Source organism: Erinaceus europaeus, chromosome 10 (assembly GCF_950295315.1).
Source record: "Erinaceus europaeus chromosome 10, mEriEur2.1, whole genome shotgun sequence".
Lineage (NCBI taxonomy): Eukaryota > Metazoa > Chordata > Mammalia > Eulipotyphla > Erinaceidae > Erinaceus > Erinaceus europaeus.
In genome coordinates, this window is record NC_080171.1 from 110,229,144 (window position 1) to 110,241,887 (window position 12,744).

The 12,744-nt window shown below is 37.6% G+C and overlaps 1 protein-coding gene across 1 annotated transcript in view; it reads right to left on the minus strand.

Annotated features, from left to right (window-relative positions):
• LOC103128973 (serine/threonine-protein kinase MRCK alpha-like) overlaps window positions 1-9,582 on the minus strand; it is a 57,603-nt gene extending 48,021 nt beyond the window's left edge. Inside the window, exons 1-4 of the mRNA XM_060200505.1 lie at window positions 9,410-9,582; window positions 5,113-5,272; window positions 4,102-4,238; window positions 3,150-3,214 (exon numbers count right to left, since the gene is read on the minus strand). Coding sequence (XP_060056488.1) covers window positions 3,150-3,214; window positions 4,102-4,238; window positions 5,113-5,272; window positions 9,410-9,480 — 433 coding nt within the window. The 5' untranslated portion in view covers window positions 9,481-9,582. The remainder of the gene's footprint in view (window positions 1-3,149; window positions 3,215-4,101; window positions 4,239-5,112; window positions 5,273-9,409) is intronic.
• Between the last annotated feature and the right edge of the window lie 3,162 nt (window positions 9,583-12,744).

Sequence of the window (12,744 nt, forward strand, 5' to 3'; positions counted from 1 at the left end):
CCACCTGCAGGGGAGTCGCTTCACAGGCGGTGAAGCAGGTCTGCAGGTGTCTGTCTTTCTCTCCTCCTCTCTGTCTTCCCCTCCTCTCTCCATTTCTCTCTGTCCTATCCAACAACGACAACAACAATAATAACTACAACAATAAAACAACAAGGACAACAAAAGGGAATAAATATAAAAAAATTTTTTTTAATTAAAAAATAAAGAGTAAGGTTGACATTCACAAATTATTTATATTGAATTCTCCTATCACTAGCATCTTTACAGTTAAATCAATTCATTTATCAAAAAATACTACAGCCCCAGATCTCAAATTAACAGGAAAACGTTAAAAAAAAAAAAAAAAAAAAAAAAAGCCTTGGTGGAAAATGAAAGGGTTAGCAAAGAGCTGAATTAACATAAAGCTGTAAAGCTGGCATTCCAGGCGTCAAATAAAAGGTGTTTCTTTTGACAAACAACCACCACCAGAATCACTTTTATTTTCATTTTTATTATCTTTATTGGATAGACAGCCAGAAATTGAGAGGGAAAGGGTTGCGAGAAAAAAACCAAGAGACACCTGCAGCCCTGCTTCACCACTTGTAAGTGGGGACTGGGGACTCAAACTTGGGTCCTTGTGCATTGTAACATGTGCACTTAACCAGGTGCACCACCACCTGCCCCCCTCCCCCGCCTATCACTTCTTTTAGCATGAATATTTTCATTTGCCATGTTTCTTCTTGTGAGTCAAAATTTCAGTTTGCAGTACTGTACATTGTATTTCATCTACTTTGCAACAACTTTTTTCTAGTTTATTTTCTTTTTTTAATATATATTTTATTTATTCCCTTTTGTTGCCCTTGTTGTTTTATTGTTGTAGTTATTATTGTTGTTGTCGTTGTTGGATAGGACAGAGAGAAATGGAGAGAGGAGGGGAAGACAGAGAGGAAGAGAGAAAGATAGACACCTGCAGACCTGCTTCACCGCCTGTGAAGCGACTCCCCTGCAGGTGGGAAGCCGGGTTCGAACTGGGATCCTTATGCCGGTCCTTGTGCTTTGCGTCACCTGCGCTTAACCCGCTGCGCTACAGCCCGACTCCCCTAGTTTATTTCCTTGCCTATTGATGGTAGCTTCTATTTCTCTCTCTCTCTTTCTCTCTCTCTCTCTTTTCCCTTAATTTTCTTGAGGGGTAAATGGTTTACAGAACAGACTTCAACCTTCGTCTCCCCCTGACTGGTGTCTAGAAGACACACAATAGGATCCCAATGTCCCTTCATCCTGTCCCTTTCCTTCCTTCCTGAGAATCCTTTCTTTGGTGCAATAGGTCACATTCACTCTTGCTTTTTTTCTTTCTTTCTTTCTTATAATGCATAGTATCCTGAGAGCTTATGTATTCAACTTTTGTACTAATACATTCGAATGAGAGTTTTTCTGGGACAAACTATTATAAGAATGACCTGACGGGACTGGGCAGTAGGGGACAGCTTATCCTAGAACATTTGCTTTACCATGTTTTAAGGCCTAGGTTTGAGCCAAGGGAGCTCTATGGATGGTGGAGCAACACTTTGGTATCTCAACTGTTTCTCCCCTCTCTTTCTTAACCCACCTTTAAATAAATATAAATAAAAATAAATAATAACAATAATAATATCCATGAGACAGCTCAGGGGTATTCTGTATCCAAGAATGCATGGGTTCATCCAAAGGCACTCACTCTCTCTCTTCCTTTTTGTTTTCTTTCTTTTCTTTTCCTTCCTTTTCTTCTTTTTCACTGGAGCACTTTTCAGCTCTGGCTTACAGTGATGCCCAGGATAGATCCTGAAACCTTGGAGACTCAGACATGAAAGGTTTTTGCATATTGATGGTGCTGCCTCCCACCCTGACTTTAAATTTAAAAAGAAATGGGGGGGGGGGGAGTCAAGGAGTCTTACTCTTCAGTTTGTTTGTTTTATGTTCAAGTTCTCTTATTTTTATAGTTTCTGTTACTAAATGACTTGCATTTTTCTGAAGGAATACTATGGGATGGTTCCACTCATATGTGCAACAGAATGAAACATGAATTTGTGAAGAAAAAAATAGTCAAACTTTCACCAAGACTTCGTGAAAAGTATGGTGGTTATTCTTGGAGGGCAAGGAAAGTGCTGGGGTGGGGACAGGGAAAGGCACAAAACTGTGGTAACAGGTGCAGTGTGGAACCATTACCTCCGTAATCCAATGGTTTGTGAACCATTATTAAACTACAAATAAAAATCAATTTAAAAATAAATTAATTAAACGAAAAAGGAAAAATAAAACAGGATTGTACCAAAATAAAAGACTCTTGAGTGGCAGAGGAGGGAGTGCGGGGTTTAGATTGCTATATGGAAACCAGAGAAATGTTACACATGTACAGATGACTGTACTTTACTGTCTTTAACATTAATTAATGTAAATCATTAATCCCCTCCAATAAAGAAAAAAAATCTATGGCTGGGAGAAAAAAAAAACAGTGAAGAGTGATTAAGAACATCCTGACCATAGTAAGTCTGAGTGTCCAAGTCTTCACTGCCCACTTAGTGTGAGCCTCTCAGTCTCTGTCTAGTATTCTATCATGTCTCCTCAACTATGCTTTAGGCACCAAAATCCTAGAAGATTCTGAACCCACAGATAAGTGTTCCCAAGACCCGATTCAGTTTGATCAGCAGACTTTCACATCATCAGAGTAGCTTTGCCTCATGCTACCTACAACACAAGGGAGCATTCTAAATCTGGGAAGTAGACTAAAACAAAATTTTAAAGGTTTGTAAGTTAGATAAGTGTTTATATGATATATGTCATATACTGAAATATTTAGATACTGAAAAAAGTAGTCCTCACTTTATAATAATTTTACTTTTACTAGGCTTAGGGAAAATATTTCAAATGTATATTATAAAACCAAATAAAATGATTCTTCAAATATTTTATCAGGTAAGAGTAAACACACACACACACACACACACACACACACACACACGTTTAACCTTGGGATCCAGACTGGCTCCTAAGAGCTTCTCTCATACTTGTGTAGGAAGCTAACTCTCGGTTGGTTAAAAACATTCACACAAAAAGAAAATGCACATCAGTGACATGTTTAGATCCTGATTTAGCAAAATACTATCCCCTTACCCCCAAAGAACTAAGAGCCTCACCCTTATTCAGGTGTTCAATTTCTAGCCACAGTTTGGATGGGTGTTTCTCTTTGGCTTTCATTTTACTAAAAGAAACAGAAAGAAAGAAGTGAAGACAACACTTAAGTACCAAGTGCTGAAGAGTGACCTGTAATAGGTCTGACATAACTAGAACGTGGGGCTAATCCATTAGACCCTTCAGTTAAGCTAAATCTCATTTAATGTGTCTCAAATAAAACATCACCATTACATTAAGGTTGGTTTCATAGGAAGCCAAACTGTTGAGGAATCATATTTGCTTTTGAGCAAAAATCTATGAAATGAAAGGCCCTAAGCACGGGATGAAGTTGGTCTGAAAGACCACACGGGTACAGTTTAATAACTCTTCTCACTAAGCAGTCTATTTCCCATTTCATGTTTGAATATAGTATGCCACTCATATAACAGGACCATTTATAATACAGAAAACTTTTGGCTTTAAGTAATTCTCTGTTGGAATACATTTATTTAGAAAAAAGATATCGTCAACAGTGTTATTTGTACTCTGGCTTGAATTTGTTTTTCTTTCTTTTCTTTCATTTTTTTTAATTTGTTTGTGATACGTGATCTAACTAACTTATTACATTCACCACTCAGGTTCCTTGCATTTTGCACAATTATTGTATTGTCATCAATACGAGCAGAGTTTAATTTGTCCCATTTATGCTACAGTTGGATAGAAATGCTCCACAAATTGTATATGTATTTATAAAAATACATCATGTCATATGCAACGTGGGATCCACTATCAATAGAACCCTCAAAGGTTAAGGTTGTTTTTTTTTTTTTAATGGGAAACTGAATACAATTTTCAGTTCACCTTAATTTATTGTAATTTGCATTGTATGCATATACAAAGGACTCCTTTTGAAAAAGATTTTGGATGTTTATGAATCAAGGAAAACCTTCTGAGAATGAAATCTGTGGAGCTTACCGATCTAGACCAGAAGATACCAGGGAAACCTCTGGGAGGGCCTGCTGGGAAATTCGCTCTCGGTCCTGTGCCAATTCCAGCTTAAGCATAGCTGACATGTCCAGTTTATCAAATTGTTCTGTCATCCCCTGCATTTTCTACACAATCATATAAGTAGGTTTTCATTTCCATTTTATATTTGCAGCATTTTATATCACAACCAGAAAAAAAAAAACCTAGAGACACTCACAACTATTACTTTTCTTGAAGAGTAAATACAAACATAAACTTAAGATACATTGTCATTAAACTTGAGCATAGTGGAACCAGGTGGGTGAGCACACAGTTACCATGTGCAAAGACCAGGGTTCAAGACTCCAAAGGGAAGCTTCATGAACATAGCAGTGTTACATGTATCTCTCTCTCTCTCTCTCTCTCTCTCTCTTTCTCTCTCTCTTTCCCACCCTTCTCAATTTCTCTGTATCCTATCAAAAAAAGAGAAAGAGAGAAAATTTGGGGCATAGTGTTAAAAAGATTCAAATAGGGAGTCGGGCTGTAGCGCAGCGGGTTAAGCGCAGGTGGCGCAAAGCACAAGGACCGGCATAAGGATCCCGGTTTGAACCCCGGCTCCCCACCTGCAGGGGAGTCACTTCACAGACGGTGAAGCAGGTCTGCAGGTGTCTGTCTTTCTCTCCTCCTCTCTGTCTTCCCCTCCTCTCTCCATTTCTCTCTGTCCTATCCAACAACGACAACAATAATAACTACAACAATAAAACAACAAGGGCAACAAAAGGGAATAAATAAATTAAATAAATATTTAAATAAATAAAACTTTAAAAAAAAAGATTCAAATAGTCTTATACATCTTAATAGGACAGCTGTCCCAACCCCAATGGAAGACTGATTTCTGACAAAAGATTTTTTTGTAAGTTGAGGACCTAGAAAAATTAATGTATTTCAGCACCTACATTAACAATATCTCAGCATTTTGTTTTCCATTCTGAGTCTCTCTGGGTTGAGACTGACACTCACTCTTGCTCCTGTAACCTTGTCTGCTTTCCACTCTGTGAGTCTTCTTGGACTGTGACTGGCACTCACTCTTGCTCTGGTAACCAAACTGGAATTTCTTAAAGACTCTACTTCTTTGGAGATGTCAAAGGCCAAGCTCCGCACATCCTTTTCATCCCTGATGCTAGAATATAGAGAGCAAAGGACAGATATAAAATTCAAAAAAACATTGCATGGCTCAGGAGGGGGCAGGGAATGACACAGTAAAATCAAACTAAATGAAAGATGTAAGAAAGATATTCAACAAGTATAGTCACGGGCCCTTTGGAATATAACTAAAATAGGCCTACAAATTATCTACAAAATGGAGACCCCCAAATCTTCATATGCAATATTCCAGCCTTTAGGTTTATGATCAGTTAACAATTTATTTGGCTTTATATGTTAACTCTTGTTTCAGCCATCAGGTTCCAGATGCTACTGTGCTGCCAACTGGACTTCCCTGGATAGATGACCCCACCAATCTAATGTGTCCTAGAACCCTGCCCCACTAGGGAAAGAGAGAGACAGGCTGGGAGTATGGATCAACCTGTCAATGCTCATTTCAGGGGAGAAGCAATTATAGAATCCAGACCTTTCACCTTCTGCACCTCATAATGTCCCTTGGCCCATTCTCCTAGAGGGATAAAGAATAGGAAAGCTATCAGGGGAGGGGATGGGATACAGAGTTCTGGTGGTGGGAATTGTGTGGAGTTGTATCCATCTTATCCCATGGTTTTTGTTAGTGTTTCCTTTTTATAAAAATAAAAGATATTCAACAGTAAATCTTAACATGAAATTAAAAAGTCATAACATTTTTACCACCAACAGAAAAGAGTAAAACCAAGAAATGCTAAGAAAATGTAAAGGCCTAGATTTCCACAAGGTTCTTAGGAAGTGAAATAACTGGCAAAATTTAAGCAGATAGGGCAGGAGCAGATTACTCCCCAGCTTCAGATTATACTGTTGGAGAACCCGGCAATTCTTTGAACACAAACACCGCTTGATTGACTTGACTAAGAAAAATAACTCTTGCAACTGGGAAGACAGCACAGCCGGTGGAACATAGACTTTGCATGACTGAAGCTGCTGGTTTGAGTTCCAGCACTGTATGTATCAGAGTGGTGCTCTGACTATTCTTTCCATATGACACTACCATATGGATTCAAAAATAAAAAGTACATCTATTTTTTTCCTGCAGAGTTATTGCTGGCTCAGTGCCTGCACTATGAATCCACTGCTCCTGGAGGCTGTTTTTTTTTTTTTTTTTCCATTTTGTTGCCATTGTTGTTGCTGCTGCTGCTGCTGTTGGATAGGACAGAGAGAAGTCGAGAGAGGATCAGAAGACAGGGGTTAGAAAGACACTTGCAGACCTGCTTCACCGCTTGTGAAGCGACCCTCCCTGCAGGTGGGGACCTGGGGGCTCGAACTGGGATTCTTGCTCCAGTCCTGGGCTTCACACTATGTGCACTTAACCCACTGTGCTACTGCCCAACCCCCCAATAGTACATCTTTTAAAAATAATTTTTTAAATGGCCACACTACCAACTTTTAATTCTTCGATATTAATTTAAATAGTGAGAGCACTGAAATTTAGTACTGTACCCTTCTGTGGAATAATATACTATGAGGCTTATATATAATGTGTACACCTATTCATCTAACTAAATTAAACTTTCTTTTATTGTTTTGTTGTTGATTGGTTTGGTCTTATAGTTTTTATTATTTTTGAATTATCTTTATTTACTTGATAGAGACAGCCAGAAATCAAGAAGGTAGGGGGTGATAGAGAGGGAGAGAGACAGAGAGATACTTGCGGCCCTGCTTCACCACTCGCAAAGCTTTCCCCCTGCAGGGGGCTTGAACCCGGGTCCTTGCACATTGTAACATGTGCACTCAACCAGGTGCGCCACCACCTGGCCCCTAGTTTTGTTTTTTAGATAGAGGCAGAGAGCAAAGAAAGAGTGAAAGAGACCATAGCATTTGAGCTGTCTTCAGTAGTGGGATCCAGGATGGAGCCAAAGTTATACACATAGCAAAGCAGTGCATTATCAAAGTGAGGTATTTCACTGACCCTAACTGAAGTAAACTTTCATTTGCAGTATGATTGTGAAGTCACAGAAACCGGTCATTGCAATTTCTGAGGCAGGAAAATGAGAATTCAGATGTGACAGTAAACTGAAGAAATTTTTGGTCACACAAAGCCACAGAAAGTTTATAGCAACAGACTTGTTTGAAAGAATTTCTCCAGGATGCTTTCAATACAAAGAATTGAACAAAGAAATGGAAGCAAAGCAGAATAAGAAGTGGCAATAAGGCTTATAACTTATGATTATATCTGAAATGATGGGATACTAATAAATACATAAATACGTATATAAAATTTATACTCTATAGAAATTATAAATAATAAGGTGAATGCAAAATTCCAGATGGACCTGCACCAGGACTAAAGTAGAAAAATTAAGAGTTTTTTATGAAAATCAAGTTTAATAGAAGTCTATTCAATTTTTTTATTTTTATTTATAAAAAGGAAACACTGACAAAAACCATAGGATAAGAGGGGTATAACTCCACACAATTCCCATCACCAGAACTCCATATCCCATCCCCTCCCTTGATAGTTTCCCTATTCTTTATCCCTCTATATAGTCATGGGCACTTTGGAATATAACTAAAATAGGCTTACTAATTATCTATAAAATGGAAACCCCAAATCTTCATCTGCAATATTCTAGCCTTTAGGTTTATGATTAGTCAACAATTTGTTTGGATCTATATGTTAATTCTTTTTTCAGCCACCAGGTTCCAGATGCTACCATGATGCCAACTGGACTTCCCTGGATAGACAACCCCACCAATGTGTCCTGGAGCTCCGCTTCCCCAGAGTCTTTCCCCACTAGAGAAAGAGAGAGGCAGGCTGGGAGTATGGATTGACCTGTCAACACCCATGTTCATTGGGGAAGCAATTACAGAAGCCAGACCTTCCACCTTCTGCATCCCATAATGTCGGTTGGTCTATTCAATTCTTAATGTCTTAACTCACCACTTGAGCTCTGTGACCATAGTAGTCCTCATACAATACTGACTCTTACGTATCAAAATCAATGTCTTCTAGAAAATAAGCCATTTTTCCTAAGTATCTTATGAATGACATACCATATAATTTTTTATTATTTTTATTTCTAATGAAAACTTGAGTATCATGTATCTTTACCATATGAAGAAATATAACAGATTCTCATTTAACTGAAAACAATGCACTTGAAAAATATATTTCTGAAAAATATGCTCTACAGAAATAATATTGGCTTCAATTATGAAGCTATTTTATGGTTTGAATTACAGTCAAATTAGATGAAATAAGGCTGTATCTCAAATGTAATATTAGAATTTTTCTGAAAAAAAAATTTCCAGTGTACTTTCCTGTATGTTAATAATCAAAGAAGTAAAGTCAGAGAAATGAAATTAAAATCATCCAAACTTAGTGATGCACAAAATAAACAATGAAATTATTTATGTTAGTAATCAGTGAGATTCAAGCACAATCCTCAAAAAAAAAATCTTGTGAGAATTAGGAATATATGCTGTATGTGAGTAAATGATAGATAGGAAGGTAGACAAAAACAAATAAATGCAAAACAAGTGCAAGGAAGAAACAAAAGAGTGAAGACAGTGGGTCAAGGAACACTGCAAACCAATTCAGTTCTGTCGCCAAGGAACTATGCTACCTAGACATATTACAAAATATCTCTGAAGGTATGAAATGAATTATCAATACACATTTAACTGGCAGAGTAGTCCAAACCATCCAAAAGTTCTACCTAAATGTACCCCATGTGTGAATGTATGCATGCTGCGAGATAAGCATATATACATACCTTCTGATGTTTTCACATTGTGGACATACAATTTTTTTTTTGTTTTATGTTGTGAAATACACACCAGAGAAAGGAGTTACCTAAGAAATATTGTCATAATTTTAAACCTTGGTCAAAACCTCAGACTTTCGAAATCATAACAATGAACTGAAGAATGCTTGAGAATTACAAACCCTGATTGTCTCCTAATTCAATATTTTTTTCACATAGTTATTTTTAAATGTAGTGTACCTTAAAATATCATCTATAGTTATAATATATATTATAAATTTAGCTTTGGAAAAAATATATTATTTAAAGCAGAAATCTTGAGTCCCACGAGACATTACTCATATATTAAAAAGCATACTTGCACTATTCTTGTTAGCGTAAGAAAGCACTGAAGATGTAAGATTATATACCTTCCTGAGGTATTCTTCAGTGGCTTGTAGTCCTTAATCTTATAGAATAAGGGAGTTCTCTCTTTGTTCATGCTGACCGATGATATCCTTCCTGGACAGTAAAAAAAAAAATCTCTGTGGACAGGAGAACTGAAGGTCTAGTTTCTGGTCCTCCTGAAGATCAAAGATGCTGCTGGTGTTAGACCAACTGCTACTCCTGGGGTTGGAAGGGCCCTGCCTCAGGATTCCAAGCACAACTCTGAGCCATGTGGCAGTTAATGAAGACCCAACTGTGTAAACTTGATGGACACCCAAAGTGTGACGATCTAGCCTGTGTGGAATGAGGATATTTTCCTTGAATATTGGAGGGTAAAAGTAAGGGAGTAATTTCTGTTATAATAATGTAATAGTTGATCATTCAATGCAAGCTCTCAATTATGAAATTTCAGAAAAATATTTATCTACAGATAAAAATAAGTACATTAATATATTCTAGCAAACATGAATATATATTTAGATATATATGTTAGACATGTTTATATTTGAATATATATTCTAAAATATATGTATATGTGACTACAGTGGATATGTATATAATTGTATATATGAATACATCCTAATAGATGTATGCATACATTTATAATGAATATACATATATATGACAAACAGAAATAATTATATGTTTTTCTTTCTAGGTTGCTTTTTTATCTGTTCTTCAAGTAATCTTTAATGTTTCTATAATTTCAAGCTCCTAGAATACAGTAAGAATTATAAACTTCTGTATATATTTATTAAATTTACCCTTTTAAATATTTTTCACTATTTATAGTCTCTCACTTCGCTAATGTAATATGCACACTTGAAGATAAAATTTTCTGCTAATCTTTAAAAGTGTAAGAATACCTCCCACATAATTACAATCCCAAGATAAAAACCTGGAAATTCAATATTGTCACAACACTATTAACAAATGTTGTCAATTACCACAACAGCTGTCTTCATCACATTTTTTTCTAGATTCAGGATGTTTATTCGACACAGTTCTTAACCTGATCCTATCCTTCATTTGTCTTTGTCTTTTATGATTTTGAGGATTACAGGTCAATTATTTTACGTTTAGGTAAATCTGAAGTTTCCGGGAGTCAGGCGGCAGTGTAGCGGGTTGAGCGCACTTGGCGTGAAGCGCAAGACCCGCAGAAAGATCCGGATTGGTACCCCGGGCTCTCCATCTGCAGGGGAGTAGCTTCACAGGTGGTGAAGCAGGTCTGCAGGTGTCTTTCTCTCCCCCTCTATGTCTTCCCCTCCTCTCTCTATTTCTCTCTGTCCTATCCAACAATGATGACATCAATAACAACAACTACAACAACAATTAAAAAATAAGGGCAACAAAAGGGAAAATAAATAAATAATTTTTTTTAAAAACTGAAGTTTCCACATTTTTTGCGTGCACGTTAGCAGTTTGAGGAGGAACCCCACAAACTAGTGTTCTATCCTTACTGCACACACCCCAACCCCCTGCTTCTCAGGTATCATGATACTCTTACTGTTTCATTGCTGGTGACATTAACACTGATCATTTGAGTAAGATGGTATCTGCTGGGTTTCACGTTTGCAATTTTTTCTATTTATTTCTAATATGCTCTTTAATAAGCAAATATTTCAAAACTAAGTAAATACCTCATCTCTCATCAGCCTTTCATTCATTGATATCCTTACCTATTTCTCACACTTTTTTTCTCAAACATATGTACAAGTTTCGCACAAATAAAAAGGTAAAACAAAAACAGACATTTTAAATCTCATTCTTGAACTGAACAACAGCAGATCTTTCAGGAGTTGGAGTACAGGTCAGATAGTATATTGGGTAGTCTCTTACAACCAAGGGAACCGGGGAGTCGGGCGGTAGCCCAGCGGGTTAAGTGAGGTGGCCCAAAGTGGAAGGACCAGGCTTAAGGATCCCAGTTCCAGCCTCTGGCTCCCCACCTGCAGAGGAGTCACTTCACAAGCAGTGAAGCAGGTCTGTAGGTGTCTTTCTCTCCCCCTCTGTCTTCCCCTCCTCTCTCCTTTTCTCTCTGTCCTATCCAAGAACGACGACAACAATAGTAACTACAATAAAAAACAAGGGCAACAAAAGGATATATATATATATATACATATATACATATATATATATATATACATATATAATCAAGAGAACGTTGGGGGCTTGGCAGCAGTGCAGCAGGTTAAACGTACATGGCACAAAGCACAAGGACCAGCCTAAGGATCCCAGTTCGAGCCTCCAGCTCCCTACCTGCAGGTGGTCACCTTGCAAGTGGTGAAGCAGGTCTCTCCCCCTCTATCTTCCCCTCCTCTCTCTATTTCTCTTGTCTTATCCAACAGCAAGAAGGGCAACAAAATGGAAAAAATGGCATCCAGGAACAGTGAATTCATAGTGTAGGCACTGGGCCCCAGCGATAACCCTGGAGGCAAAAAAAAAAAAAATCAACGTAGCAATCCTTTACCATCATCAGAAATGGCTGTAAAACATGTTAAGAGACATGGCTGCTTTAACTCTGAGCAATAACTTGAATCTTAAACATTTCATATTTCAAAATATTTCAGGTGTTTCTTGTAAAGTCACAAAGATCATTCCATATATTTTAATGTTGATTGAATATGCCTTTGTAATAATCCTCAATCTATAAAATCTAGAGATGAGTACTTACCTCTTTTGGGAGTGGGGGGTTCCCACGCATTGACTCCTCATTGGCTGGGCCTATCTTGAAGCGGGCAAAAGGCAAAGAAAAGGCAATGAGTGGGGCCAGGCGGTGGCGCACCTGGTTAAACGCACATATCACAGTGCACAAGGACACAGGTTCAAGCCCCTGATCCCCACCTGCAGGGGGAAAACTTCACAAGTGATGAAGCAGAGTTGCTGGTGTCTCTCTCCCTCTTTCCTTCTCTACCTCCGACTCCATCTCAATTTCTCTTTGTCTCTATCCAATAATAAATAAAGATTAAAAAAGAAAGTCAGTGACCTGAAGGCCTCATATAGTAATTTATTCTCACTTCTAGACATGTGAAATTTTTCATTTAAATTCCTACTAGGTCATCCAATGCTCTTAGCAGCATTCAATTAATGCATACTCTTCTATGATATAAATCTACATAATGAATGCTTGGCAAACAGAATTGATAAACTCATCGAGTGTTTTGTTCGCTTGTTTGGTTTTTAACATTTTATTGTTTCATTTTTATTTACTTTGGATAGAAACAGAGACAAGGTGAAATGGAAGGGGTAGACAGAGAGGGAAAGCTCAAGAAGGGCATCTATGCCACTGTTTTTCCACTCATGAAGCTCTCCTTGGTGAGTT